This window comes from Rhizopus microsporus, assembly GCF_002708625.1.
Source record: "Rhizopus microsporus ATCC 52813 unplaced genomic scaffold scaffold_24, whole genome shotgun sequence".
Lineage (NCBI taxonomy): Eukaryota > Fungi > Mucoromycota > Mucoromycetes > Mucorales > Rhizopodaceae > Rhizopus > Rhizopus microsporus.
In genome coordinates, this window is record NW_019671939.1 from 112079 (window position 1) to 137791 (window position 25713).

Genomic DNA, 25713 nt, shown 5'->3' on the forward strand with positions numbered 1-25713 from the left:
TTCATTAGAAGAAGAGAAAGTAGACACGACACAACAAAAGAGTACTAGTGTCTCTTATAGTCTTTGGTTCGGGGATGTTTAGAAAAGACTTGGTAAAGCTCAAGGAAAGCAGATGCGTCGTTAATAGTGCTTTCTGTCGATCACTTGAAGAAAAAGAGAGAAACAATTGGCAGTTACAGTTGATGTATATAAAGCATCAAAAGTTTGCAAGGAGAAACGATCCTCTTACAAGTATGTCCGACTTTAAAGGCTGCAGTATCCTGGTTTGCAACATCTACAAGATACTATGGCAACAAGGTATCAAGATTTACAAGAACATACCGTCCAGTTCTCTTTCTATTTGGAATGAAAGAGAGCCGATCTTCCAGCACAGAAGAAAGTAAAGTATTTCCCTTTTTAATAAAATTGTTACACAATGTCTGAATTTAAAGCGTATTAAAAACTATAAACATTTCCAAAATTCACATGCTGCGTGGAAATGCTTTATTTACAGACCCTGTCCTTTCTCTCTTTTCTTTCTCCCCCTTTTTTCTTTCTTTACTTTATTCACCATGTTCAGAACTGCAGCTACTCGTTCCATCCAATCAATCACACGCTCTATTCCTAAAAGAACCTTCACACAATCCGTTATAGCACGTAACGCTGCCGGCCTTCCTACTTCTCTTCAAGCTTTCACTGAAGAAGAACTTATGCTCAAAGATACGGGTACGAAAAATATTTAAAGTCTACAACTCAACATTATAATAATACAATTTCAGTTGCTAGATTCGCTCAAGAAGTAGTAAAGCCCAAGGTGTTGGAGATGGATGAAACTGAAAAGGTCGATCCTACTGTATTAAAGGGTCTCTTTGAACAAGGGGTAATATTGATATACTGTTGCATATGTTATGCTAATAGAAAATGATAGCTTATGGGTATTGAAACTGATGCAGAATATGACGGTGCCAACTGCTCTTTCATGTCTGCTATTATCACTATTGAAGGTAAGTGTCAAAAGGATTAAAGTAAAAAAGATGAAATTCATCCAGAGACTTTATTAGAACTTGCCAAGGTCGATCCTTCTATCAGCGTTCTCTGTGATGTTCAAGTGAGTTACTGATCTTGACTTGGTTAGAAACATATTAACAACTTGTAGAACACACTTGTTGGCACTCTTGTACGTAAATATGGTAATGAGGACGTCAAAAAGAGATTCCTTCCCAAGTTAGCTACAGACACAGTCGGTTGTTTCTGTTTATCTGAAGCTGGCTCAGGTTCTGATGCATTTGCTCTTCAAACACGTGCAATTGAAAAAGACGATCACTATGTCCTTAACGGTTCAAAGATGTGGATTACCAACTCTGGTGAAGCCGATTTTTTCCTTGTGTTCGCCAACGTGTAAGATGGGAGATTATTAGAAAAAATATCTTTGATCTAACATTTCTACTAGTGACCCTTCCAAGGGTTATAAGGGTATTACCTGTTTCATTGTCACAAAGGATATGGGCGTTCAAATTGCAAAGAAGGAAACTAAATTAGGTATTCGTGCTTCTTCCACCTGTGTGTTGAACTTTGACGACGTGGTTGTTCCCAAGGAAAATATTCTTGGTGAGGTCGGAAAGGGTTACAAGTATGCTATTGAAATTTTGAATGAAGGACGTATTGGTATTGCTGCTCAAATGATTGGTTTGGCTCAAGGCGCTTATGATATTGCCTTACCTTATCTCTTCCAAAGAAAGCAATTCGGTCAATTCATTGGTGATTTCCAAGCTATGCAACATCAATATGCACAAAGTAAGCTCATGATCAAAGTAAAGTACCCCAGCATAGGTTATTGATTGTTGTTGTTGTTCTGTAGTTGCCATTGAAATTGAAGCTGCTAGACTTTTAACTTATAACGCTGCTCGCTTAAAGGAAGAAGGAAAGAGTTTTATTAAGGAAGCTGCTATGGCCAAATTGTATTCTTCTCAAGTGGCTGAACATGCTGCTAGTAAAGCCATCGAATGGTGTGGTGGTGTTGGCTTCACACGCGAATTGGGTGTTGAAAAGTTCTATAGAGATGCCAAGATTGGTGCAATCTATGAAGGCACAAGTAACATTCAGCTTCAGACAATTGCCAAATTGGTTTCTTCACAATACAAATAAATATAGACTTTGCTTTGAAATAGATATGCTGCACCAAACTTTATCCTTCAATAGTCAATAATGATAATTGGGGCAATGGGAGAGAGTTAGGACGAATCGAGTGCCTTTGATAAGACGATGGGTCAGAGTCATTGGGTATGTGTACCTTAAAACCCAGTTCCTGGTAATTAGCATAAATAATGCTCCACATGGTTGTTTTAAAGTAACAAGCTGAAGTCGAATAATTACCAGTTATTGTCTCATATGTGGTTAATAGTTGATCCGCCAAGTATGAATTCAAGAACAAAAAAAAAGTCTTTCAGTACAATTATTTTGTATTCTTTTCAAGCTCTCCTGTGCGCTTTCTTATCAATTTGACTGTTGGCTTTAGTTCGGCATTTCTTTAGTTCTGTGTACTCTCATATTTCTTAATATTTGTTAGAAACGAAACAGCCCTTTTAGTGTGTAAGTGAAGCAACCTGTAACAAATAGCTAGCAGTTGACGGCTTTTTTCTTATTTCTGTATCATTCCATGCGGATTAAGAGACTACACTTTTCGACAGACCGAGCTATAGTCACTGTAGGGGGATTTGGATAAGTTTGATGAGGCGGACTATGCAGCTGTTGGGGATTTCCCTGGCTTTTTGTTTTCTGGACTCTGCATTCAAATATTCAAAGGTAGGGCCGCAGAGGTGCTTTAGTTCCAAGAGTCAAAGCTGGAGAGTGATATGATACCACAACATTGAAATTGAATAAAGCTTTCAACAAGGATCACGCAAAATAACATTGCAATTACGTTTCGAGTTGTGTAGTAATTGTCCAATATGTGCTTTTTCTCTATGCACATGCGTCGAAGGCAGCCGTATATTTCACTTATGGGTACGCGAGCACTTGCAGACAGGTTAATATATTTGAATTCCTGATTTGATGAAGGCAGGAAGAAGAGGTAAGCCTACGTTTATATATATGTGCGCATTTCTATCTTCGAACGGAGTGGAAGGGTGGGTTTGGGATCAGTCTACATACTATCGGTGGTCGAAGGAATAGTGTTGTTCTTGTCGAGTGCGGGTGTTGTTAATTGCTTTCTTTACTGTGGAATGTGGTAATAAGCTGATCTCTAGCTGCAAGCTCTCTTTCCAATCTGGAAATTTTCACCTAAAGGTCGTTCTGATAAACGAACCGGAACTGTAACTCGATGATCTGACACTGTAGGGCGTTTGTATTGAGCATTAATAATTTCTTTGGAAAGATGGAAGCAAAAAGCTTGTGAATTGATATTAGAATTTCAGGGAATGTTGATAGCGATCTTTGCATCTGTTGTGACTTATATTAAAGGCAATGATTATCTTGAATATGGGACATTGTCTTTGGTATTCTTTTTGATAGACTTTATTAAAGTAGCAAAATTTACAATTTAACTTGGTAGGTAACTGCGCAGTGCCGTGTTCGGTGTCACGGATCTCGATATAGACTTGTGTTTTTTATTCGATAATAACAAAGGCGACCAGTGTGACTAATGTATATGCACAGTAATAGACACATCCTTACGTTGAGAAACAAGTAAAATAGCCTTGGGAATAGTTCATCTTTGTTTTTAAAAAAAAGTTTCTCAAAGTTTAAAAAAGACCAGCTAGTGTTTTTCATGCGACTTCTAAATCTGTCAATGGTATTACTTCAGTCTGGCGGGGTTGCGTCTCCAATTTTCGGGAAACAGTCTAAAGCGTGTTTCTACATAATTCCATCTTTTTTCTTCTTCTTTTCTTTCTTTTCTCTTTTCTCTTTTATTTCGGACAAATGGAAGAAGAAAACCAAGAACAAAGAATTGAACAAAAATGGGTTCCACTTGAAGCTAATCCTGAAGTAAGCTTTTAATTTGACATAAGATAGCCAACTTATATATATTTCTCGTAGATATGGAATAAGGTTAACAATTGAATATATATATATATATATATATATATATATATGCATGCACGCGTTATGATCCTAACGTCTAATTTTTACTTTAGATCATTCATAAGAATGGAGTCGACCCAAGATGGAACTATGTAGATGTTTATGGTAATAGTTATACGACTAAGCACCTATTCATCTTATTTATCTCCTTGCAGGATTCGATCCTGAACTATTAGCGATGATACCACGACCTGTTGAAGCAATGATCTTCCTATTCCCTATAACCGAAGCTTATGAAAAGTTCAAGGAAGAAGAAGAGGCTCATTTGATAAAATGTGAACAAGCGATTAGTCCCGATGTTGTCTTTTTTAAACAAACTATTCAAAATGCATGCGGTATGATTGCTATCTTGCATTCAATTGCCAGTAATGATGATGAACTTGTTGGTAAGGGTCATATCAATAGCTATCGGTAAACGAATTATAATATCATCTGTGTGTATGGTAGGACCTGGTTTATTCCATGATATCATCCAAGAAGCAAAGAATATGTCTATTGAGGAGCGTGCTGAGCTACTGGAGAATTCCAAGGCATTAGCTCAAGTCCACAGTGATGCTGCTGCTGTAGGACAGACCGAGGTAATGGTCTTATATGACCTATTTAATACTTGTTTTTAATACCTTGTACAAAATAGGCACCTGATAGAGAAACAGATGTAGATTTACACTTCATCTGCTTTATTGAAGTAGATAATCACTTGTATGAGTTAGATGGTAGAAAACTGTTTCCTATCAATCATGGTAAATCAAATGACTTGGTTGAGGTAAGAATGGCACGAAGTTGTATGGTGTGTATGTATACTCTAACTTGTACATCTATAGAGCTCGGTCAAGATCATGAAACAATATATTGCAAGAGACCCAACTCAGCAAAACTATAGTGCCATTGCACTCTGTAAAACGGACGATTCCTCTTGAAAAGAGCCGATTAGCCTCGACTTTGTCCATCCTCACTTTATCTTGTAATAAAAAGCTGTCTTTTTTATTTTTAATTCTACATTCTACTTTCAAAATCATTTTGCAAGCTACAAGAGTAAGCTAATGGTCTTGATATTTAATAATAATGGTAGCTCATTGACTAACCTAGGGAATATCATTCTACACATTATAAATGATTGTCATTGAAAGCTTTTAATAAAGTCAGTATATTGCCCTAATAGCACTTTTTTTACTTGTTATCTTCTTTGAGATCCAATTTTAAACTATAATGACAGGTTTATGACCTGTACAACAACCAAATTATATTCAATAATGTCACCCCTCAAGGAATCAATTAGCATCAAGCATCGAAAATGATGAGCCTTTGAGAATTTGTAATATACATACCCTTAGTTCACTGTTTCTCCTTACTTTCTTATAATGTCAACAATAAATATGTATAATTCGCAGATTGATTATTGATAAACTATATTATTAAATCGTATGATTTTATTTTTATTTAGTTCTTTTCAAAAAATTCACGAAAGGTAGAGCGTTTCCTTAGTCTCTTTCGTTTAGGTATCCTTCTTGTAGTTGACTCTCGGTGATGAAGTATATCCAATTCCTTTTGTATAGCCGTTAAATAATCCGTCATTTCTTCATGATAAATGTTGTGATTAAAGAAATAAGAGGGATCGATTTCCACCGTTAATGTCGTCGTTGTCTTATTCTTTATGCTTGCATCATGCTGAGGTGAAGGAGGTGGATGAAATGGTCTTAGAGTAGCCATGTAATTCATTAATGCTTCTTCAGGATTGTCTTCTTCTTTTGTGATCTGACCAACCATGTTACCAGTCATGAATGGTCTTGGAATAGATAATCCAAGTAGTGGGCGATGTAGTGAATAGAATGCGTTGAATGCTAACTCTGTCATTGGGATATTAACGACAGGCATAAATGGTATGACATCTGGTACTGGCTTTCTTGCTGGTTTTTTATGGTTGGTGTTTTCGGTTATGTTCTTTTTGTTATCTTTTAAAGAAGAATAGAATCGTAATGATCGATAGTCAAATATCTTTTTTAAACAACCATGATTTGTACAGGATATCATAAGAATACAATGAAATTATAAAAGAAGAAAAAGAAAAAGAAAAAAGAAACTTGCTGAGATTACTTCAAAATATGTCCACTCTCTCTTAAAAGTCGCACACCGCCAATGCACGAGTAAACAAAAAACAGTCGTATATTGCATCATCTTGCCAAAGATATGAAAATGATGCCATTCACCATTTCATGTAACTGTGGCCACATTTATCTACTCACTAAAGAGGACAACAAAATGAATATATATATCACAGTGCAAAAAGAAAACAATGTTTTAATTACTAGGAGGAGATGTATTGTTTATTCATTTTATTTTTTTTACAAACGCATTTTAAAAGAATTGCTGTGGATTAGGTGAAGAAGTAAAAGGTGTGCCTGTCATCATAGGTGATTGCTGAGGCATCATGTTACCTGCTGTCAACATCAATGGGTTACCCAAACCACCCATACCAACAGGTGGTGCTGGAGCTATTGATATATTAGTCATAAGTATCATTTTATGAAATACTTTTACTTACTGTTTTCATTGCTATTCTCTTGTTTAGCAACCTTTTCTTTTAATTCATTTACTTCTTTATCAAGTGTAGAAATCTAATTGATATGGTTTAATGTCTTTCTTTTCTTTTTCACTGTCTTGTATTTCTTTTACCTTTGTAAATTGTTCTTTCATAATGTTAATCATGTATGGCATAGCAAAATCGGTTAATCCATGTCTCCATGATAACTCCATAACAAAATCAGGTCTCATCAAATCATAACATGTGTAAAGCATAGCAGCAAAGCACTCTCGCTTGCCAACTTCAATAAAGTATTGTAATAGCTCTTCAGCTACTTCACGATCCTTGGATTCAGCAGCAGTTTCCATAGCATCCTTGAATAATCTGTCCTCTTTAGAAAGTGCAATGGATTGTCTCCATCTTCTGTTTCTCTTGTAAAGGTGTGCAGCAATGCGACGGAACTCTAATAGTTCGTGTTTCTCCAAGCGCTTGGCAAGATCAACTGTATCAATGTTGTCATGACGATCAATACTATCGCGTAATGCATCAAAGTCCTCTTCTTCAATATATAACTCGTTCAATGCTGTATTGACTTCTCTGTTGTTGGTATCTTGAACCGAAATTAAATATTGTTTAATGAGTGGGATGTTGTCAGATTTCTCAAACATTTGAACCACGCGGGTATGCTTGATACGAGGAACAAGCACGGAGAGCAAGTCATTCAATAACAAGGGGTGTTCAGCAAGATAAAACTTGAGTGCCTTGTAGTACAGTTCGAGATTAGACACCTTGACAATGATTTCCTTGAATGCACTGTGTTCCCAAGCATCAACAGAATGTTCCATCATGGCTGTTACTGCATTATCAAATTCATCATAATGGACATACAAGAACACAAGTTCACGCCACAAGTGAGCATCGGAACAAGCGCGGATCACCTTGGGTGTATTGATACGAGAGACATAAAGCTTGAGATGCTCCATCAGCATGTCAGGTTGATATTTAGAGTACAAAATGGCGAGCTCAGTGAACATGCCCATGTGAGCTCTTTCTAAACCGAGACCAGCTTCTAACAGTTTGATAATTTCTTCAAAGTAACCATTCTTTTCATATGTCTTGACAAGTTCATCCAATTCTTCAGCATGAACAACAATGTGCAAACCACAGATTTGTGCCAAACGGAATTCTCGTTGCTTGATACATTCAGCGTTCACTTCCTTCCATACCTTAGTTGAGTTTGCTTTACGAGCACAGTCAACAGCACCTTGGTAATCCTTCAAGTGAACCAAGGTTTGTGCCAAACTAGCATGGTTGGAGATGCTAGAGTACAAGATCTTGGCAGCCTCATACATGCCTGATCGGAAACAGCGATCACCAACTTCTTGGATTTGAGCAATGTTGGGAGAAGCCAAAAAGTCTTCGAGGTCAATTAAACGATCGGTCTTGGCAAAAGCAAACAGTAACTCGGTTTCAATAAAAGGTTCACGCGATTGCTTGCGAGCCAATTGTAAGTAACGAACAAGGTCTTCGTACTTGTTGTCCATAGCAGCACAACGGGTGACTTCCATATAATTGGAGGTGTCGTTGGCACGAATATAAGCATCGATGGCGTCCTTGACATGCATTTGATCTAATTGGGCCTTGGCAAGCTTGCTCCAAACATCAGGCTTATCTGAACGTTCAGCAAATTCAAAGGCACGATCAAGATCACCAATCTTTTCAATCAACACATCAACAGCGTTGGCATCCACCTTGTATTTCTTGTAAATAGCAAAGGCTTCTTCATATAAACCTTCACCAATACAGACTTCAGCAACATCGGAGGCATCAAAATTGTCAAGTCTGCTAATATACTCGGAAACACGAGAAGGATCGGCCTTGACTGCAGTGAAGATAAGCAGATTTTGGAGCGTCTTATTGTCATTGAAGGCGCTGCCTTCCAAGACAATCTTTTCCAAAAGTTCAATAAGCTCATTAGGCAAATCAGCACTCATAAAGGCCTTGACCGTGCTGGAAACATCATCAGGGTCTGTACACTCAGGAAGGGCAGTAGCAACAATTTGGTCAATCAATTCGCGACGGTGTTCGTTGGTTTCAACAAGGACAGAGCCCCAGAGCGCTTGGTCACGGCGGTGAACAAGATAACGAGCTTGATGCTTGAACATTGAGTTTTCAGTCGTGATATGAATGAGTTCATAGTCACATTGTCCCTTTTCGTAACAGATATATGCCAAATAAGGGTCTCTCTTTTCACAGTACTTTCCGATCACACGAGGATTATAGAACTCGTTCTCCTTGAGGAAAGGTTCGGGGTTGTTATTGGTGTCAATATAGATCTTTGCTAATGCGTTGTAAACTTCAGGATCAGTGCTGCCAGCAGTGACACGCAAGTTCAACCAAGGCAAGAGCAACTTCAAGCGGTTTCGTTGTTCGACTTCCTCACAGAGCTTATCAACAGGAAGATCACCTTGCACAGAAAGAAGTAAGTTCTTGATCACATCCTCATCACATCCAACATCAAGCAAGCCGCCAATAACTTCAGGTGTACGTGATGGATTGACGCGTTGAACATAGGTTTCAATAAAGTTCTGTAAGTTGTTGTGATAAAGGTAAAGAACGAGATCGTGAATAAAGTTGAAGCGATCACAAACAATGATAAGAGGAAGCTGATCACTCAGCTTGGCTTCCTTCAAGAAGTTCTTAACCTTTTCGGGATCATAATAGTTACTTTCACGACATATACGTTCGGCTTCACGAATATTTCCTGTGCGGCAGGCAGCAACAATATACTTGTAATGAACAAGAGGGTCTTGACTGACGTTGACGATGGATCCAAGGTAATAGTAAAGGCCATCATTGCTCTTGAAAGCTTCAAAGATGTCGATCAAATTGTGAGGTTGAAGCAGTTCAGAGTATTTAATAGCAACCTGGACAACAATTTGTAAGTTTTGACGAAGGTTGTTGGTCAACATCTCTTTCAGGCAGTCCAAGGTTTGATCGACTGACAGGTTACCAAAGTAGTTGACTAACCATTCAGCATTCATCACATGAGTATAGGGAATGATACGCTTGATGTCATGGATATCAGTGTAGTGTTCGAGAGCCTATAGAAAGAAGTATGAGTAAAAACATCATTATCATTTCATTTTACAACTTACACGTTGATATAATCCAGCTTTCTCACAGAGGTTACCGATGACTACGCGATCATAGTGAGTAAGCATGTTTGTGCCTAAGATAGCATCAGCAACTTGAGGTGCATGAATCAAATTCATTTCGAGCACACGAGTTTGAAGGGCTGCATCCTCTTCTCTGTTGGGCTTCAAGTAATCTAACAAGAAGGATGTTGCCTGCTGAATCATATTTTGTGATTGGAACACATCAACAACCTTGGAAGGATCAATCAAAGGTCCATTTTCGTCATTAACAAGGGCGGTAGCAAATTCAGCTGCCTTCTCGGGTTCAGTACGAGCAATGTTGTAGAGCAATGAAGCATAGTCAGGTGTATATCCAACTGTTTTTGCATAGGCCAGGATCTTGTCATATTGACGGTTTTCTGCCATACAAAGCACAACTTTGCCAGGAACTTCAGCACGCAAATAAACAGACAAAGCCAAGAGTGTATCATACTGCTTGACAAAGTCACCTAATTCCTCACTACATTGCAACTTGTCTTCTTTTAACCACTTTTCCAAAAGAGGTTTCCTGTTCTGAGTGAGAATTGGCTTGGCAAGTTCAAGTGATTCATATTTGTTGAGAGTGCCCTTTTCGAGTAAAGTGCCAAAGTACTGCAAGATAGGTGAAAGTTGGTTGGGCTGAGCTGGAATTTGTCTAAACTTCTCAATGGTTTCTGTAGTACGAAGAATACCCTTTATAAAGAAAATATTAGCAAGAAAGAACTGAAAGAAGAATATGACATTACTCTAGGAGAAGTGGCTGCAATTTTGGCTGCTTCACCAAAGTTTCCAGTGGCAAATAGTTGGTTGAAACGAGCAACATATAAATCGTCAGCGCCGGGGAATCCACCACGAGAAGCCAACTTGAAGGCTAATTCAGTATTGTTCAAATTGTTGAGAATATATGGAACGATGCTGTTTTCATCTACAGACACAGTAAGAACCTAAAAAAGAAAAAGATTAGAAAGTAAGAAAGATAAATTAACAATGATTTACCTGGCCCTTCTTGTTGACAGTAATGATACCAGACGAAGGCCCGTGTTCAGCAGAAACAAAGATAGTTTCACTGCTGATTCTGTTCATAAAGATGCAAGTACCAGATTCAAGATCATAAAGATGGATGTATCCTAACTTTGTAACCAAAAAGATAATGCCATATTTATGACTGATTTGCATGCCAACTGGAAAATCATTTTGTGCTTCTGGAGGGAAGTAAACTTCGACTGCTTTCTTCTGGAAAGGAGGGTTGCCTTCTTGATGATCAACTTCGATGATTTGCAGCTTTTATAGACGAGTGAGTCACTTATCTTTCTATTATATTTTCGTTTTACCTTGGCAACACCATTAAAGGAACGAACGGCAAAGGTAAAGAGCTTGATAGGTTTAACAGCCTCTGGTAAATGAAGCTCAGCAAAGGCCGCAGCATGACCTTCAATGGGTTGACTGACACCACGCTCTTTGGAGTAAAGTTGCATAGAACCAACGACTCGGTTGTCTCTTTGGGAAATACCGACAAGGACATACCATTTCTCATCGGAAGAAGCGCGAAGATTGATGATTTGGCATCCAGATAAGCTAGCATGTCTGTCAAAGATCTTGGTGGGAATAGAGTCTCCATCAATAGACCAGCGATAGACGTTGAGCTCAGTGACGATACCGATTGTCTTTGCATCCAACCATTTCCAAAATACGATGTCTTCGTTTAATGCATAAGATTTAAGCTTGGATTTTAATTCAAGGTTAAACACCTGGATTTGTCTTTGAGCTATTATATTATTAACGTGTGAGTAAGATAAAGTGATTTCAATATATCCTTCTTTTGCTTATCCTTGTACCTTTAAGAGCCATCACTTTCACTTTAGGATGCATAATGACTGAATCAGCTGAGATAGGGCGACGGTTTACTTCATTCGTAGTTAAGTCAATAATGACAACTTGGCTTTGGCCATTGACGACTTCTTTTACACAGATGAATCGTTCTGACTCCATGGTTAAAGTAGTGAAGCCAATGGCGGCTGCATTCACGCCAAGTGCTTGCAGCTAAGAATAATTTTAAAGTAAATACACATGATGATAAAATGTAGTAATTCGACTTACTTGTGCTTGTTCTGTGAATTTAATAGGCAGTGATTCACTCATCTTGATATATTTTGCTATATAAATATGTTATAGCCACGCCTATTTTGTTCCTTTTTTCGTTTGATTACTTGACTAAACAACAAAAGGGTAACAAAACAAGAGAAGAAAGGGTAGAAGAAGATAGAAAAAAAAAGAAAAAGAGAGGGCCTCAAGTAATAATGAAGTTTATTATCGTTTTATTCAAGTTCCTCTAAATGACTTACCGCCAAAGTCACCAGCGACATGACGACACATTCACAATGGTCAAACTCCGATTTCTTGAATTACGCCCACAAAAGGTGTAACTTCAATCTTTACAAAGCATAAAATTGACTAAAATTCAATTGGCGTATGAAGTACGTGTCTTATTGAAATTTTTACTCTATGCTTGCACCTTCTTGCCTGCTTTCTTTATTCCTAAGCATAAGCAGCATCTAACTTATTACTCTGAATTTGTACTACATGGTATTGAATGTCCTGGAGACAAAAAGTCACTATTGTTTATAGATATACATGAACTATTTAAGCAAAATTGTTATGAGGAAAAAAAGGCATAGACGTACTTGTTGCGTCTACAAGAGCAATAGAATGTTTCATAAAAGAAGTATTAAGGATAAACTGTTGAAAAGATAAACAAGTCAATATTTACGTGATATGTATATGCTTAGTTATATCTATTTACTGATAATAAAAGGAATCTCGTATGGTACATGCTAATGGATAGTATAAGGGGAATAACGAAAATGACGTTGAGCCAAACGATGATCTTGAAAGGTCCATCCTCCAAAAACCAGTTATGTTACATTCCTTCCAACAAGCAAAGTGGCAACCAGTTAAAATTGATGCCGTTGAATAATCAGAATCAATGCCTTATTATTAGAGACTGTGTCGCTTTGCTTTGAAAGCGAGGTTGTGTCGCAATGGTTTCTTAGCACTCGAAAAAAAAAAAGACTCTTTTTTCTTCTATGTATGCTTTTCTTTTCAACACTTTACATTTTAAAACGAGTACAATATTTTTATTTGAAAATATCTAATAATGTAATTTTTAGGATTAAGTATGGAGGTCGTTGTTGTGTATGTACCTGTTTGTCAACCTATCATAAGGATCACAAGGACATTCAAGGCTCAATCTTCATCCTCTGTAGAAGCTATGAAGATGGTATACAAGAGGTTGCATAATAAAGAACGGAGAGAGACCAACCTCAACATTGTTCGCTCAAGCATTGTACAAGCATATGGCATACTCTTCTGTCCACAGCTTTGCCATTTAAATAGTCAATTGTGTTGTCTTCTCTTTTCTGACATATCTTTTCAAATAAGTATACATAGTACATGCTTTTATTAAAGTTATTCTACAAACCGTGCTTAAAGCCTCGTTTAGTTTCAAAGCAGTTGGCTTTTACTTGCAGAAATAACTACGAAAGCCTAAACACTGTCTATTCTCAGCCCCTCAGATCCCAGCATGATGACGCTTTACATCATGCGTGCTGCTAGTCAAAGTTTCAAAGAATATTATTTTTAATAAAATATTTGTTGAATCTATGTATATTGTACTTAACTTAATCTATCAGTTACATCTTGATCTGTTTCTAAGGGTGCATGTTTTGCTACCCAAAACTTAGGCTTACATTAAACTCATTTGAAAAAGACGTAGAATAAATGCTCTTTATGACATATTAACTTTTAAAGACAATGGGTATTCTTTAAGAATATGCATCTCGTTAAATGATATACTGATAAAGTCAATAGAGGTACATTTAATAACAATACTATATCCGTATCCCTTGTTGGCTGCCATGACAAATTCTTCAACCTGATTTAACAAAGTAGTGTTTGCCAAAAATTGCTTTTGGTCCGAGTCTTGCGAAATTTCTAAGAGAACTGGTTTATCAAGTGCTTCTTTGATCGAACCGTTTAGCTTTTTAATCATGGCTAAACCAATATCAAGATATAATTTCAAATGATTGAACTTGGTTTTAGGCATATCCACTACAAACGAGGGTGGATTGCCAAACCTGTAGGTGGTTTCAATAGTCACGTTGCGTAGTTCTGGCAAAGCGCACGAGTAAGCAGATAGTACTTCTGATGTTATGAATTTGGCAATCAGCTTCAGTGTGGTCAATGAAGGGCTCAAGGTCTGATTTGCGACCGGAAAATTGGTTTTTGAATAGTCCATACCGATTTTTTTGTAAGTGAATTTTTCTAATCCTCTGCATTCCCTAAAAATGTCTTCTATTAGATGCTTTTCTCCAAAACCATAAGACATATCCAAGTAAGCCACTTTGATGCCATTTTGGTATTTTTTGAATAGTTCTTTTAGTCTATCAGTGTTCATTGCAGTATTACGAATAATCCAGAACATATTATCTTGCTGCATATGGAGCCATGGAGAATGTTTTTCTGTAGAAGAAATTCGTACAATAGGATTTGTAGTACGCTGCAGGTATTCTTCAATCAGAGGAAATGATACATGAGTGAAGAACCAGTCGCACCTTCTGCTGCTTAGGTATTCCTGGAATCTTCGTAGCTTTTCTTCGTAACAACTCCTTATCCAGGGTCTAACACAGTGAAGAAGATCGTCATTAACAGATAGGTGTACGTTACAGCATTCCAGATTGGGAAACTTGTGCATGATATAGTCAATAATATCTTGATGAAGATCTCTTTCTACCACAAGTTTTTTAAGTTTGAGGTGAGGTCGCATAGAAAGTACATTATAATATTTCGTGTAGTCATGAGCCCTTTCAATTATTTTTTTGTTTGAGTTTAATGTAAAACACATCAAGTTGGGGCATTGCTGAATAACCTCATCATAGTCCATGAGGGTAGAACCAATATAGTCAGAATTAACTGTTAGATGTGTCAAATTTATGAAGAATGGTAGCAGAGGAAGAACTCTTTTAAATTCTGGCCAAGACGGAGGTATAGGTGGCAAAGTAACGTGAGTGAGAGTGCTGTGACAAACGGACGCGAGCGTATAATAATTCGTAAAAGTATTCTGATGACTGTATATAGACCATTCTGGTTCAGGAAGTTGCTTCAACTGTTTCCAATAACTTCCTACAGCTCTTCCAAGAGCATCCCAATGGCTGGTACGAAGGGTACCTTTAAATATTTGTACGTTTGGACACGTCTCGGCGAGTTCATAGAAAAGTGAAATTGTCCTTTCATCGTGCTGACATTTATCATATTTATCGTACCAAAAAGCTATTTCCTGAACAAGGTTTCTCAGGTTATTATTCTGCATACATTTTATGAATTTTTCCATTTGTAAATGTTCACGAAAGCTGATTTCACGATAAAAGATCAGGCTTGCGTATTTCTGCCAGTTCTTGCAGACAAGCTGACATTCCACTAAATCCTGCCTGCTAAAGTTGGATCTAAGTTCCTTAAATATTTCGCACAGGATTTCCTTATGCAATTCCTTCCAGTTCGGCATTCTAAGATTAGGCAATTGAGCATTCCTTGTTAGTTGCCATTGGCTTATGGGCGAGTCAGTATAAAGGCGGATTTTATTTACTAAGTATAGTGTCCAAGACTAAAAGCAAGGGATAAATGGATGGTAGACACCAGAAGTCCCAGAAAAAGGAACATCTTGGATTTTCAAGGTTACACTGAAGAGCATATGTTACCTTTCAGAGTGAGAACGAGTGATATTTTATAAACAGTATTCAAATCTGGTATCATAAATGATGCACTATGGATATACATTACATATAGCTTTACACTTTATTCACAAATTATTCGCAGTTAATATTGTAACTTCAAGTCATATGTGGCGCTGTTTATCATCATATATACACAAGGTCCCCTTTTTCTCTATCTAACATATATTTTTTTTCATCTATGAATGCAAATCTTTGATCAACAATGACATACTTTCAATGCTTTGGAAATATACCATCAAATGATGTGCAACTAAAGTAAACTTCACAACTGCTCACTTGAAAAGAAGACTTGGTAACAACAGGAAAGTCGACGTACACTCACTGTTTGTTGCAAAAGAATAGTATATTGGTAAAGAAATGACATTTTAGATATCATTGACGTGTTTGATATAAGACTATAATACTCATAATCTTACAGTAGAGCGTATATTCTACTTTCTTCTATTGCATCTGATGGGATAAATAATCAAATTGATTACATTAAATTATGCTGACAACATTTAATCTTCCCTATAAAATGTACACGTGTCTTATTTTAATGATATTCAGCTCTTCTTGATAAAGAATATAACTTGCAAGGCATCGACTTAACTGCTTTATTTCAGTAACAACTAAAGCTGAATACAACATTGTAGACTATGAAGTAATTGTCCCAATAAAGAGAATTTGTATCATACAGTAGAAAGCGTCAATCTTTTCTCAGATGAAGATTAAAATACACTGTCAAGTAACTTTGAAAAAAAAAAAATGCGTTTTATTGGTAGCTTAAAAAAGTACACCAAAAATTTAAAAAATGCAAATCCTTTATTAAAAATAAGGGAAGATTCATTCATTTATATTAAAGAGGTTGGGTTAAATTACTATTAAAATGGAACGTTTCTCTAGCTCAAGTGATGGTTTTCTCACCTTTAAAATAAGTTGTCTGAACATAAACTTCTTTACATCTGAAAACTAACTTCACTTCTTTTGAATTTCCTTTTAAGTTAATTTCTTATTTTATCCGAGTTTCCTTTTTTATCTTGCACAAAACAGGTAAGCGAATCCCTGTTTATTTATTTACAAGTGGCTTATTCTATACACATTTCTTTTCATCTTCATCACGACTTGCGTCTATTGTTGTCTCATTCTTTCTTTCTCTTTATAAAAGAGGGAAAATAACTCGAAATTTTGCTTAAATCCTTATGAAATTATTGCTTTGAAAAGTTTGATATGGTAATCAGATACATTTTTATAAAGGGACATTAATAATAACAAATATATATAAATATAGGATATATAATGTCTAATCATAATAATAACAGAAATGATGAAAACAACAACAACAACTATTCACCTCGTCCGCCTTTCATCCTGAATCCATATGGTTCCGGCCCAATCTATAGTCAACAAAATATCTATTATCCTTCCACGGTTAATAATGGGATACCAACCTATATTTCTGAGCCAATGAACTACTATCCAACTATTCAACAGCCTTTTTATACTCCAACACAACCTTCTTTACAGGCCTTTAATGACGAAGTCATTCCAACCGAGCCAGATGAGTTTATTCTAGATTTATTAAAGAAGCCTCAAGAAAGACTATTTCTACTAAAGTTAGAACTAGAATTTGAAGCATTCATAAAGGATAAACAGTAAGTAATAGAGATATATTCATGAAAAGGGTACTCATGACTTCTAGACGGTTTCGACTTGACTTTCCAAGCATGAATTCATATCAGCGATTGATGATTCATAAGCTGGCTCCTTATTATAAACTCAATCATTTTCATGATGCCATGAGGAAAGGCGTTTATGTCTGCAAGACGTTTATAACCGAGCTGTAAGTGTATTAGGGAAATAGTTCACTATCAGATCATTTATATGTTTTCTCTAGTCCTGCCGTCCGTTTATTAGACATTAGCAATAGCAATAGTGAGCCAGAAAAAGAGCAAACAAGCCAAGGACCTGCACCACAATTCAAAATCATGCGTAGAGCTACTGGTTCTGGAAGTGTTTCTCCACGCTCACCTTTATCAGCAGGTGAGGAGCAAGCCAAGAATATGATCGATAGAAAGAATATGACATTGGAAGAGAGAAAGACAGCTTATGAAGAAGCAAGAGCACGTATCTTTCAGGATTTAGAAGAGAAGCAACAACAGCAACAAGTAACCAAGCAACCAAATTAAAGTTAATAAAAAAGTAATTGGAAACAGAAACGGAACTAGTGACACATTACGAATAATAGAATCTGTCACACAGAGATCGATCCTCGTGGTTCGATTCTATTATATTTAATACCCATAAACTCCTTTTTTTTCTCTCTCTTTTGTCTTTCTATTTCTCTTTTTGTTTTTTAAATTATGGGAGCTCAAGTGGTTGATTATAGAGTATCTACGCTTGTCGTATTATGTAAAGACTGTGGAAACGATGTCGGACTCTATCCTGCTCGTCACAAGTGTACACCTGTGGATAGACCACCTATGCCTCCATTGCAATATAATGCTGGAAATACCAGTTCACCCTTGTCTTCTTCTACTACTACTACAGAGTCTTCTTCTTCACCAGCAGTAACCAGATGGACATCTCGAAGAGGAAAACAACCCATGACTGAATCAAGTGAAAACTCAGAAGAGTCTATCTATTTTAACAACTTTGCACAAAATCTACCTGAAGATGGATCATCATCATCAAGCACTGGAAAAAAGCTCTGGGGAAAAGTTCGTCAGAACGACAAATGGAAACAGCTAAACGAAAAAAGTAAGACCCTTTTTTGTTACTGGACAAAATACTAACATGTCTTTTATTGTTAGATGATAAATCAAAACAGACAGGCAAGCTCTGGGGTAAGCTAATACAGGCAACACAGACAATGGCAGACAAGATCCCTAGTAGAGATGAACGAGGGGCTGGTAAGCATGAGATGGTATAATAAAGAAAGAAAAACTCACGTGGTTAGAATCGGATGAGGATGACTGGGAAGGAGAAACCCATGTGTCAAGGATCCTTAGAGAATACTATGAAAAGAATAGGTTGCCATTACCAAGTTGGCTATTTGATGATCGGGCTCCAAGACAAAGAATAACAAAGTCACCTGAAGCGCCAGAGGTTGCGCCCTCTGCCGGACCAGCCAGAACGCCTTCTCGCAGGAGGCTGTGGGAGGACAATGGAAGGGAACTTTCAAGTCGAGAGCGTGAACGTCAGGAACTTCGACAACAGCAACCACCACCTTTGCCCGAGAGCGGCGGAAATCTCAATTCGTACCGCACTCCATCATTAAGAGACAAGCACTACGATCGTCGCCAGTATGAATCAAAGGATGCCTATGATGATTACTACCATAGAGATTATCATCGTGAAGATCGAAGAGGTTACGATGATCACTACCGTGACGACAACAGAGACAACGGAGACATGTCCCCTCAGCGTCATTATGATCATGCCTATCAACGGCCACAATCTCCTCCTAGGCAGCCTAGATACTATGAAGACGATCATAGACCGGAAAGGCCTATAAGAAACTATGATAGGGCGAACAATAGATACAATCATCCTACCGAGGACTACTATTATTCCTCTTCCTCCTCTTCAAATAAGCATCCTGCAAGTCTGAGAGAGCAAGGGCGCATTGCAGCTGATGCTGGCAGAGGAGGGTATAGGCGCGAAAGTGACCGCCACAATAATTATTACTTTTAGTAATTTTATCTCATCCTACATTCATACACACATAATTTGTATCATATTTGCATAACTAGAAGACTAATGAATAAAAAATACAATGTATTGTTCGCTTTATACTTACCGAAGCGCTAAAGAATGCACTGCCGTTATAGACAGCGCATTAAATCCAGGGAGCACCGTTAACCTTTTGAAGGTCCTTTGAAGAAGGGAGGACTTTGATTATCGTGTTTTGATTTGTAAACAAAGATATTATATATATTTAATGCATTATTCACATCGCGATTCCACGCCGTACCACAAGCTTCACACTTGAGGACAGCGTGTGCTCTTCGCTTTGATCCAGTAATAGAGATGTTGGTAATATGTTTGGTCATACACTTGTTACAAATCTGACTTGTTAAGTGCTCGTCAGCATAAACAAGTTCGGCTTCCTCATTAGATTGTTTGCACCTCCGTTTGATTTCTTCAGTAACATGTCTTGTGTCCTGTAATGAAAAATCTCTGCTTTAGATGCATTGCATGCTTTTCTGTGTTTCGCTTCTATTATAAGTTGACGATCAAAGCAGTTATCTTTATAAAAGTGATGGGATAAGAATACTAAAATGTCGCATGATGGTCATGGATCATCATTTAAACACCGAGAACAGTGATCGAAGAAGTAGCGATAAAGAAAGAGGAGGAAAGGCATAGCTCTAATGGCAGTCGTACGTCCTATTAGGAAAAAGAAGCGCATAATGGGTTGGCACGTATGCAGCATGTGCCTGGCCGATAAGTTGAAAGTCTTGCTCAAAATCATATCCTTGACGAAGGCTATCGTTTCTTTTGCTGCTTCTCAAGAAAAGATCGATTCCACGGAAGGTTCTATCGCTATACTCAATATGAATAGCTGCGGAAACTTCTTCCACTGTTGTCAAACTGTGATTACGTCTATCGTCTCCTTCAATTAACCGCATTCTTATATCAGCAGAAATAACTATACAAGGTGTGACGTTCACCACTGTTGAAATTGAGAAATATAAAAGGCAATCATAAAATTTGAAAGGTTGTTATTGGCCCAGATCAAAAATAAACACCCAAAAGTACCCAAAGTATTTTTATTGTGGTAGAAAAGAGGAAAAGTTTTGTCTAAAGTACCAGTACGTGCCAAGCTTGTTCAAATTGATAAGAATATAATTATCATTCAACGCAAATGTACCTAAAGTGAATTCTACACCCAGGAGACCAAGGAAGATATCTGAATGAGGCATTGTTGCTGCTTTGATGATCAAGAAGCCGCTCTTAAAGTCTTCTTGGCTACTACTGTTATGCAGACTAAACCGCTGCATCGAAGACTCACAAATAAGGCCCAAGAATGACTTAGCCTCAGAAGCTAGTAGGCTATTGCGATGGATGAGCACAGCAAAAGAGCCTGTCTTGACTTTTTGAGAGCTGGAATTATTGTCTGCTAATTCTCTTGACCCATTAGCGAGATAAAAAAGGAGGTGCTCTTTATGCTCAGAAATAAAAGAGGCAACATTCAGACCACACTTTTCTCTTGAATCATCCTTCACCCAAGAACCACCTTCAACGATATATTTCATGACAGCTTGTGTTCTAAATTTACAGCCAATATCTCTAGGAGTGTCTGATCTATTCCTGGAAAACAAGTATTCTCGGATATGCTTATTAAACTGTTCGCCTTTTTCAGTTTCATAATTCAAGACAGGACCAAATCTTCTTATATCCTCTGAAAAATGAACCAAAAGATTGAGCCTTCAAATTGGGACAGTATAGATCGTGGCCTTCTATTCGACGGTTCGTATCATAATTGTGCAATTACTCAATAGGAGCCTTGACTGATGCATTCTGCGATAGAATCATTCAAGCGAGTGTTGATGCCCCTAACAAATAGTGATGAGCACAATTTGCCAAATTGAAATCTCTGCCAAGTAAAGAACCGCAATGTTGAAGTTTCTCGGTGAATTTACGAGATAAGCCTGCTTGTTCTTGAAACTTTTAATACAATGTGCAAGTTTCTTTAGTTTGCCTGTTTTGTTACCCTTGAGGACAGCTTGCACCAAATTTGTGACCAAGTACTTTTCAATTCCGAGCAACACGCCATGCAGAGCCTCGGCAGGAGTATCTTTTGACGGATCAAATGCTTTAAACTCCAAGAGCGCTTCAGCGTTTCTATGAGAATAGCTAAGATCGCATGCGTGAAGAGCGTTACCAAACTCGGGGATATTGAGGATCTCCTTGCTTCTTCTATAGTCATTATCAGCAGCGGCCAAGCAGTAATGTTCTCTGGCTTGTTCCAATTGCTTGTCAGTATAGTACCTAACATCTTGCAGCGCTTCCCTTCTTGATTGTCTCAAGCGTATATAGCACTTTCGACAGGGATACAGCGTTGTCGGGCCCAGCAAGCCGCATAGTTCGAAATGACATGGATTATCGGCTTCAATCCAAAGAATGGGAGAAACAGCTAGAACATTTGAACCTTGTTCGGTGGAAAATATAACAACGCCATTTTCCAGGAGCTTCAGATCGCTTACAGTTGTTGGAAGCAAAGAAATACCACTTGCACCAGCTTTCTTGGGAATAGTAGATATAAAGTGAATATTTTTAATTGAACATCTATCATCAGACGACAAGACTCTGCAGAGTTATCATCAGCGGGAAGTAAGGGGCCTTGGAGATGATAAAGTTCACCACGGATCTGCAAAGGCGGTGTTGTATTGACGCAGCTTGTCCTTGAACTGGCGGCCTACAGCGTCTGTGCGAGCGAGTAAGTCTTTCCAGAGCCTAGGCGGTTGTACCAGGAGCAATAGTTGGACTAAACCCTGCTTGCAGCATGATTCCCAGCTAGGTTTCCTCAACGAAGATATCTCTTGCCTTTCATCAATCCAGTGTAAGGCGTGACAATGGGAACATTATTTGTTCATGCACCCAAGGTTCAAAGGGCAAAGGCAGAATAACTGAGAGATATATGCAACAAGGAAATGCTCAACAGGGTCTGCCCTGGGCCTGCCTCTAGGTCTAGCAGCGATGTCACCTTCTTCTTGCTCTTCGGTAAAATGTCCGCGACGTTGCAACTCTTTCTCTGCATGCTTGGCAGGTACGATTACGTAAACTAAAGGGTAAATGTTCATGGCAGGAAGAGCAGTTGGCTTTAATTTGGTTATTGTTTTCCATTTTTGTAATGGGCGCCAAGATGGAAACACAATGTTAATCGACAGGAACTATATGAATTGATCTTTTTTTTTTTTTGGTAAAAATGAATATCAGAAGTGTGAGAGAGAAAAGGGTGAGCAAAAAGGCTTAGTGTGCAGTTAATTTCCGGCAAAAATTCGTATTTTTTATTCTAATTTTTGTAGTTTTTACAGCACAATTTATATGAAAAAGCGACAAGTCAGCGCGACATCTTTTTCTGTAAATAGCGTATTTGTAGTGATTTAAGTGGACAAGGAGCTAACGAGGCGTGTTTTTTTTTCTGCTACCCGCCTACTAAAGCAACGAAAAAAGCCAATTTCCGGCCAGGAGAGGAAAGTGATAGGTCAGTCTAGAAGAAGTGTGCCCACAATGGCAGTGATGTACGATCATTTTCAAGTAAAAGAGAAAAAAAAATACCAATTAAATAACGTCATTTTATTAAAAACTTGAAGAACACTACCCCGCAATTAACCGGTTGTTGCCTTTCGTGATCATCTCTTCTTGCTGATACACATTACCAAACAATTACAGTAAAGTCTATTTTTCAGAAACAGACCTGCCTTTCGCGCTGTTTAATCCAATAAGAATTTTTATATTTCAAAAAGGCATGTGTCCATACAAAAGGCATCCAATCATCACTACGTATAGATTGCCTCATATGGCGTAGGTATATTGTGTAACATATCGGAATCAATTTCAACAACAGTGAAAAAACAAGCATATGATAAAGATGGAGGGGCACTAGGCCGTATCCCGGTCAACCATTCATCGAGTAGTCACATCAGCATCAATCAAGTCCAAGTACAAGAATAGAGCAAAGATGCTGGTCGCTATTTCGGTGTTCCGATTTATTGTTACAATACGTCCTATTGAATTAACAAAAGCAGTTTATCTTATCTTTGTCTGTCTATAAATAAAACTCCAAAGTCCTACAAAGCGAGCGGATGAAGTTCCATGTCTTGTAACGTTAATGACTTGATCCAAACCTTTAGGAAACAAGTGTGGGAAAAGTGACTGTTTGTTACCAAGCAATTGCTGTCATGAGTAACCATGGATCTGTTAATTTCAAACCTTATCTTGTATAAATTGAATGAGGATATATTCCGTATCTGGCCGTAAAATCATGCTTGGTTCTAAATAAAGTACGAAAAGTAAAAGAGGATCTTGTCTTTTTTTTTCCCTTGTTTTTATTGTATAACAAAGTATGTCGTAATAAAATCAGATGAGGGTTTTTTTTTTGTTTTTGTTCATTACATTGCCTTGTATAGAACTTACTGATTTTTAATTTTTAAACGTCAGTACACTTTCCTGATTTCCCCAGCTACGGCTTCTACTCTTCCAATAAAAAATTTTTCTGGAAACAAGATATAAAAGGGACAGCTTGATTCTCAGAAAAGCTCGCTTCAGTTCTCTCTTTTTTTCTTTCTAACCGTTTCTTTTTTTTTCTTTAAAACATCAACTGTTTTTGTCAACAATCCTTTTCTCTTTTATAAATTTCCAACAAATTTAAAACTTGCATTACATTTGATTTGATGGGCAATCAAGAAATCGAAAAATATACTACCACCCCCTCTTCTGCTCACAGCTATACCGAGAGTATCAAAATAGAAGAGAGAGCTATCGATACTTATGACGAAGATAATCAATCTACCGTAAATGAGTTTGGTCATGGAACTGGTAATTTCATGACAGCCTTCTTTAATGTCACATGTGTTGTCGCTGGTACCGGTACTCTGGGTCTTCCCCGTAAGATTAAAAGATGACATAGATGAGACATACCTCATTAATTTCTATTATTATTTCAATAGACGCATTCGCACTTGGTGGCTGGCTTGGTATTCTCATCATGATGCTAGCTTACGCAATGTCCGTTTACAGCGGTACTGTCTTGATCCGTTGCTTATACTATAAGCCTGGCCAACGTCTTCATGACTACAAGGCCGTAGGAACTGCTGCCTTTGGCTGGTACGGAAAAACAGCTGCTGCTGTGCTTCACTTCCTCAATTTGTTTGGTTGTCCTGCTCTTTACCTGGTCTTGGCTGCTGGCAACTTGAAATACCTCCTTGCCAATACCGTAAGTCTATTTTATATATTTGAAAAAGATAGCTTCAGCATACTAATACTCATTATTTCAGAGCGCTGCACTTGACACTACCAAATGGGCATGTATTATCGGTACTGTATTGCTTGTTCCTTCATTGATTGCCAAAACACTGAAAGAAGTTACTGCGCTTTCTGCTTTGGGCGCCATCTGTACAATGATTGCCGTATTTGTTGTCGTTATCGAAGCTCCCATAGACCGTCATGCACATCCTGAAAAAATTGTCCGAACTGACTCTGTCATCTGGGCTGGTTTTCCTTCCTCACTTGCTACCATTGCCTTTTCTTATGGTGGCATCAACACTTATCCTCACGTTGAGCATGCTTTGAAGAAGCCTCATCAATGGAAATGGGCTGTCTTTGCTGGTATGACTGCCTGTACTGCCCTCTATATGCTCACTGCTATCCCCGGTTACTGGGCCTATGGTCGTGATACTGTATCTCCTGTTTACAACTCCCTCCCTAATGGTCCCGGCAGAATGACTGCAGTGATTGTAATGACCATCCATGTTATCCTCGCTATTCCAATTTATACCACTTCATTCTCACTCGAAATGGAAAAGTGGGGTAACATCACCGACGAAAGAGTTGGCAAGTTTAAGGCCTGGATTGCTCGTGCTGTGATCCGTACTGCCTGTATGGCTGTCTTAGTTATCTTGGCCATCTTTGTGCCTTTCTTTGACGATTTTATGAGTCTGATCGGTGCATTGTCCAACTGTGGCCTTGTCTTCCTTCTGCCCGTCCTCTGTTATCTCAAACTTACTGGCGTCCGTAACAAGCCATGGTACGAACTCGCATTCTGTGCGCTCACTCTGTTACTCGGTATTGTTGGCTGTGTCTTTGGTACGATTGATGCTATCAAGGCCCTTGTTTACGATTTCCGTAAATAATTCTCCCCCTATAATATATACATATACTTTAAATCATCTTTACACGCTATATATAGTAATTTAGATTCTTATTATACTGTAAATACGAAAGCATTCATTTTTTACCCTTGAAAGGTATTATAAATAAATGCCCATTATAATTATTACCTTGAATATTCATGTTTTTGTACCTTTTTGTACCTAAATGACCTTTAATATGCGAGTGATATTTTCTAAGCCATTTGTGTAAACGTGGGTTTGCTCTACTTGTGATAAAAAGAAGATGATGCTTCATTCTTCTATAAGGTCTGAGAAATGGACTCTTCTTTCCTTTGGTTTATTGGAATTGGAAATAT

The 25713-nt window shown here is 37.8% G+C and overlaps 9 protein-coding genes across 9 annotated transcripts; 5 read left to right on the forward strand and 4 right to left on the reverse strand.

Moving 5' to 3' along the window:
- Positions 1-496: 496 nt before the first annotated feature.
- On the forward strand, positions 497-2323 carry RHIMIDRAFT_219719 (acyl-CoA dehydrogenase NM domain-like protein). Its single transcript, XM_023607389.1, has 7 exons — positions 497-705; positions 759-859; positions 908-983; positions 1041-1087; positions 1136-1377; positions 1430-1773; positions 1838-2323. The coding sequence occupies exons 1-7, from the start codon at positions 552-554 to the stop codon at positions 2122-2124; spliced, it is 1251 nt and encodes a 416-aa protein (XP_023462093.1). The 5' UTR covers positions 497-551; the 3' UTR covers positions 2125-2323.
- Positions 2324-3846: 1523 nt separating this feature from the next.
- On the forward strand, positions 3847-5332 carry RHIMIDRAFT_295169 (peptidase C12, ubiquitin carboxyl-terminal hydrolase 1). Its single transcript, XM_023614156.1, has 7 exons — positions 3847-3963; positions 4015-4026; positions 4113-4164; positions 4215-4445; positions 4507-4637; positions 4694-4822; positions 4881-5332. Exons 1-7 carry the CDS (start codon positions 3898-3900, stop codon positions 4974-4976), a joined length of 717 nt encoding a protein of 238 aa, XP_023462094.1. The 5' UTR covers positions 3847-3897; the 3' UTR covers positions 4977-5332.
- On the reverse strand, positions 5319-6129 carry RHIMIDRAFT_269218 (uncharacterized protein). Its single transcript, XM_023612117.1, has one exon. It carries the CDS (start codon positions 5908-5910, stop codon positions 5497-5499), a length of 414 nt encoding a protein of 137 aa, XP_023462095.1. The 5' UTR covers positions 5911-6129; the 3' UTR covers positions 5319-5496.
- Positions 6130-6352: 223 nt separating this feature from the next.
- On the reverse strand, positions 6353-12039 carry RHIMIDRAFT_219725 (clathrin heavy chain). Its single transcript, XM_023607390.1, has 9 exons — positions 11851-12039; positions 11589-11793; positions 11085-11518; positions 10750-11034; positions 10500-10697; positions 9736-10446; positions 6730-9681; positions 6599-6671; positions 6353-6548 (listed from the first exon to the last, which is right to left on the reverse strand). Exons 1-9 carry the CDS (start codon positions 11890-11892, stop codon positions 6412-6414), a joined length of 5037 nt encoding a protein of 1678 aa, XP_023462096.1. The 5' UTR covers positions 11893-12039; the 3' UTR covers positions 6353-6411.
- Positions 12040-13518: 1479 nt separating this feature from the next.
- On the reverse strand, positions 13519-15532 carry RHIMIDRAFT_269221 (uncharacterized protein). The gene has a single exon (XM_023612118.1). It carries the CDS (start codon positions 15308-15310, stop codon positions 13538-13540), a length of 1773 nt encoding a protein of 590 aa, XP_023462097.1. The 5' UTR covers positions 15311-15532; the 3' UTR covers positions 13519-13537.
- Positions 15533-16817: 1285 nt separating this feature from the next.
- On the forward strand, positions 16818-17707 carry RHIMIDRAFT_247797 (uncharacterized protein; the record flags this gene model as incomplete). Its single annotated transcript, XM_023610447.1, has 3 exons — positions 16818-17173; positions 17221-17361; positions 17416-17707. The coding sequence occupies 3 exons, from the start codon at positions 16818-16820 to the stop codon at positions 17705-17707; spliced, it is 789 nt and encodes a 262-aa protein (XP_023462098.1).
- A 174-nt stretch (positions 17708-17881) lies between these two features.
- Positions 17882-19214, forward strand: RHIMIDRAFT_247798 (uncharacterized protein; the record flags this gene model as incomplete). The annotated part of the gene is made up of 3 exons (XM_023610448.1): positions 17882-18278; positions 18332-18430; positions 18478-19214. 3 exons carry the CDS (start codon positions 17882-17884, stop codon positions 19212-19214), a joined length of 1233 nt encoding a protein of 410 aa, XP_023462099.1.
- Positions 19215-20463: 1249 nt separating this feature from the next.
- RHIMIDRAFT_247799 (uncharacterized protein) lies at positions 20464-22327 on the reverse strand (the record flags this gene model as incomplete). The annotated part of the gene is made up of 6 exons (XM_023610449.1): positions 20464-20510; positions 20536-20951; positions 21019-21044; positions 21167-21833; positions 21891-22070; positions 22125-22327. The coding sequence occupies 6 exons, from the start codon at positions 22325-22327 to the stop codon at positions 20464-20466; spliced, it is 1539 nt and encodes a 512-aa protein (XP_023462100.1).
- A 1544-nt stretch (positions 22328-23871) lies between these two features.
- On the forward strand, positions 23872-25469 carry RHIMIDRAFT_219727 (uncharacterized protein). Its single transcript, XM_023607391.1, has 3 exons — positions 23872-24134; positions 24197-24462; positions 24524-25469. Exons 1-3 carry the CDS (start codon positions 23921-23923, stop codon positions 25376-25378), a joined length of 1335 nt encoding a protein of 444 aa, XP_023462101.1. The 5' UTR covers positions 23872-23920; the 3' UTR covers positions 25379-25469.
- The last annotated feature ends 244 nt before the right edge of the window (positions 25470-25713 follow it).

Coding starts and splice junctions, on each gene's coding strand:
- RHIMIDRAFT_269221 (XM_023612118.1), bottom strand. CDS start 15,310: ATGCCGAACTGGAAGGAATTGCATAAGGAAATCCTGTGCGAAATATTT.
- RHIMIDRAFT_295169 (XM_023614156.1), top strand. CDS start 3,898: ATGGAAGAAGAAAACCAAGAACAAAGAATTGAACAAAAATGGGTTCCA. Junction 4,446..4,506: donor TAATGATGATGAACTTGTTG/GTAAGGGTCATA, acceptor TGTGTATGGTAG/GACCTGGTTTATTCCATGAT. Junction 4,823..4,880: donor AATCAAATGACTTGGTTGAG/GTAAGAATGGCA, acceptor GTACATCTATAG/AGCTCGGTCAAGATCATGAA.
- RHIMIDRAFT_219719 (XM_023607389.1), top strand. CDS start 552: ATGTTCAGAACTGCAGCTACTCGTTCCATCCAATCAATCACACGCTCT. Junction 706..758: donor ACTTATGCTCAAAGATACGG/GTACGAAAAATA, acceptor ATACAATTTCAG/TTGCTAGATTCGCTCAAGAA. Junction 984..1,040: donor TGCTATTATCACTATTGAAG/GTAAGTGTCAAA, acceptor AGACTTTATTAG/AACTTGCCAAGGTCGATCCT.
- RHIMIDRAFT_269218 (XM_023612117.1), bottom strand. CDS start 5,910: ATGACAGAGTTAGCATTCAACGCATTCTATTCACTACATCGCCCACTA.
- RHIMIDRAFT_219727 (XM_023607391.1), top strand. CDS start 23,921: ATGGGCAATCAAGAAATCGAAAAATATACTACCACCCCCTCTTCTGCT. Junction 24,135..24,196: donor CGGTACTCTGGGTCTTCCCC/GTAAGATTAAAA, acceptor TTATTTCAATAG/ACGCATTCGCACTTGGTGGC. Junction 24,463..24,523: donor AATACCTCCTTGCCAATACC/GTAAGTCTATTT, acceptor TCATTATTTCAG/AGCGCTGCACTTGACACTAC.
- RHIMIDRAFT_219725 (XM_023607390.1), bottom strand. CDS start 11,892: ATGAGTGAATCACTGCCTATTAAATTCACAGAACAAGCACAA. Junction 10,447..10,499: donor TTGCAGCCACTTCTCCTAGA/GTAATGTCATAT, acceptor TTCTTTATAAAG/GGTATTCTTCGTACTACAGA. Junction 6,672..6,729: donor TGAAAGAACAATTTACAAAG/GTAAAAGAAATA, acceptor CATATCAATTAG/ATTTCTACACTTGATAAAGA.